Below are 2500 nucleotides of genomic sequence, written 5' to 3'. Positions count from 1 at the left end.
CTGCCGCTTCCCGTCCCGAAAGGCGGCTCCAAGAACGACGGCGTCCTTCGCGGCAGCAAGCCTTCGGATCAAGACGTCAGGAACTTCTCACTCGCCAAGAACCAACCGAACCTTCACCATTTTTTCCCGAAGAGCCAGAACGGGGGCGGCGGCGGCAGAGTCGAGTCCGCCACCTTCGACGCCCACGAGAACGCCCCGGAGGGTTTTTCCAGCGTCGAGGAGCGCGAGGCGTTCGAGGACCTCGTGAACACCTTCGGCTGCGAGAACAAGGACAACTTCTCCGGTGACTTTGATGACGACGACGACGACGACCTCCTCTTGGCCGAGGCGTCGATGGGAGAGCCGCGCGGGGACGGCGAATACGACGAAGCGTTCAGCGAACCTCTGGGAATTGAGGACGACTTTTGTGACCGGAACCCTTCTGGGAACCCTCCTCGGAATGTTTCCAACGGCCGCAGTCGCAGTTCTTCTCGGTCCCCCCAGAATGGAGGAGGAGCAGGAAGGAACTCTTCTGGTTCACCTGCACCCGGCGACCAGCACCAAGGATGGGGCTCGGGGATGAATGCCGGCTTCAGGGAATCTCAGGTGCCTCCGGGTGCTCGAGGCCGTCTCTTTCAAGGACCGCGTTCACAAGGCAGTGCTTCCCAAAGCCTGCCTGTCGGGCCTCAGGTTACTCAAGGCAATCAGTTCCAGAGAACACTTAGTGGCCAAGGAAAACCCAAGACCACCTTGTATACAGGGCAATCGATTCCAACGGCCACCGTCTGCACAGGGGAATCAGGTCCAAAGGCCACCTGTAGCGCAACACAACCAATTCCAGCAACCACCACACACAGTGGGAAATCAGTTCCAGCGACCACCACACACTGTGGGAAATCGGTTCCAGCGACCACCTAATGAGCAAATCAACCAGATCCAAGAACTGCCAGGTAATCATTTCCAACAGTCTCAGTGTTCACAAAACCAGTTTCAGCGAACTCCAAATACACAGGTCAGTCAGACCAAAAAATCTTCAGCCCCACAAGGGTATTATCAGCCCCAACCAACACAGGGTAATCGGTTGCAGCGACCATCCAGTCACTTCCTAAGAGCCCCTACTTGCCGGTTGCAAAGGCCTTCAGGTGCGCAGGGGACTCGGATGCAGCGACCGCCTTCCGTCCAAGGCAGCCAGCTCCAACGGCCTCCATTTTTGCAGAATAACCAGTTCCAACGACCACCACGTGCACAGGTTACTCATTTCCAGGGACCACCTAATGCACAAAACAACCAGTTCCAGCGACCACCTTGTACACAAGGAACTCAGTTCCAAGGACACCAAAATACCCAAAATATCCAGTATCAAAGGCCAGTTGAATCACACGGGAGCTATTTTCATGGACCGTCGAGCACACAAGGTAGTCAGTTCCAAACTATACCTGGTACTCAAGATGGTAATGAGCACCAGTTCCAGCGGCAATTAGTAGGACAGGGTAGTTGGCAAAATCAGAAATTACCTGGTGTACAAGGTACTACCTTCCAAATGCCAACTATTGAGCCATCTGCCGTGGGATCTCAGTTTGAAGGAATACAAAGTTCACACAATTATCCTTTTCCAAGAGCTGATGGTCATCGGGGGAACAATTTAATGCCAAATGAGCAAATTAGTGATCAGCAGATGGAAAATGGTGACGTACAAATGCCATCTAGTGAAAACCAGTTTCATGCAGAACATATTGATTCTGTTCATCGCAACCTGTCGTTCTTAAGGTCGATGGTAAATAACACGAATCAAGAGTCGGTGTGCATGGAAAGTCAAGGCGAATTTCGCGGAAGTGCTAGCTATGTCGGAGCGGGAGACGCACTGCAAGATCCCAGTTATTGTTTAGAGTATGCAACAGGATGCAATTCATTCTCGGGAGACTTTTACGCCTCGCCCGGCGTAATTGCGAGCGGGCCTTCCACCATGCCTTTTGAAAGGCCAGAGACTTTTCCCCCCGGCGCCGGCCTCGCCCCTTTGCACGGAGCGCGGAGTCAAACATGGCCGGCGAAAAACCCAGCGAGCCGAGAGTGGCGGAGCTCGAGCCACAGCCAGCAGGCGAGCGCGATGAGCGGAAGTTTCAGCAGGAGCGACGCGGCCCGCCAGAACAAGCCCGTAGCAGGTGTCAGGCCCTTCGTGTCTATGACGACGACCACCGCAGCCGCGCGCAAGGGGGAGAACGACCTCTTCTCCCACCTCACCAAGGAATGGGCGAAGCAGCGACACAGAATAGGAGGAGGAGGAGGAGGAGGAGGGCGCGAGGGCAAGATAGAGGACAGCAGAGGGAAGCACACACTCCTGACGGGGAGCGGCGGGGCCCCTCCCTCGGCGCCCCAGAAATCCCACGAAGACTGGCGGGACCTGGAGGTGTTCCAGTGGTGTCGCCAGCAGGAGCGGCTCTCCCTGGACTCCCTGTACAAAGGAAGCGACGCCCAGGATGCCACGAAGGAGGCGCCATCTCAGACCTCGGGATACCAGCAGGCA

At 55.8% G+C, this 2500-nt stretch overlaps 1 protein-coding gene across 1 annotated transcript in view; it reads left to right on the top strand.

Moving 5' to 3' along the window:
- Positions 1 to 1030, top strand: part of LOC119595451 — a 23307-nt gene extending 22277 nt beyond the window's left edge. Inside the window, exon 8 of the mRNA XM_037944573.1 lies at positions 1 to 1030. This exon is cut by the window's left edge and continues 81 nt beyond it. Coding sequence (XP_037800501.1) covers positions 1 to 897 — 897 coding nt within the window. The 3' untranslated portion in view covers positions 898 to 1030.
- The last annotated feature ends 1470 nt before the right edge of the window (positions 1031 to 2500 follow it).

Source organism: Penaeus monodon, chromosome 36 (assembly GCF_015228065.2).
Source record: "Penaeus monodon isolate SGIC_2016 chromosome 36, NSTDA_Pmon_1, whole genome shotgun sequence".
NCBI classification, from domain to species: Eukaryota; Metazoa; Arthropoda; class Malacostraca; order Decapoda; family Penaeidae; genus Penaeus; species Penaeus monodon.
Note: the sequence above shows the minus strand (reverse complement) of the source record. Positions and strands in the feature narration are given on the sequence as shown.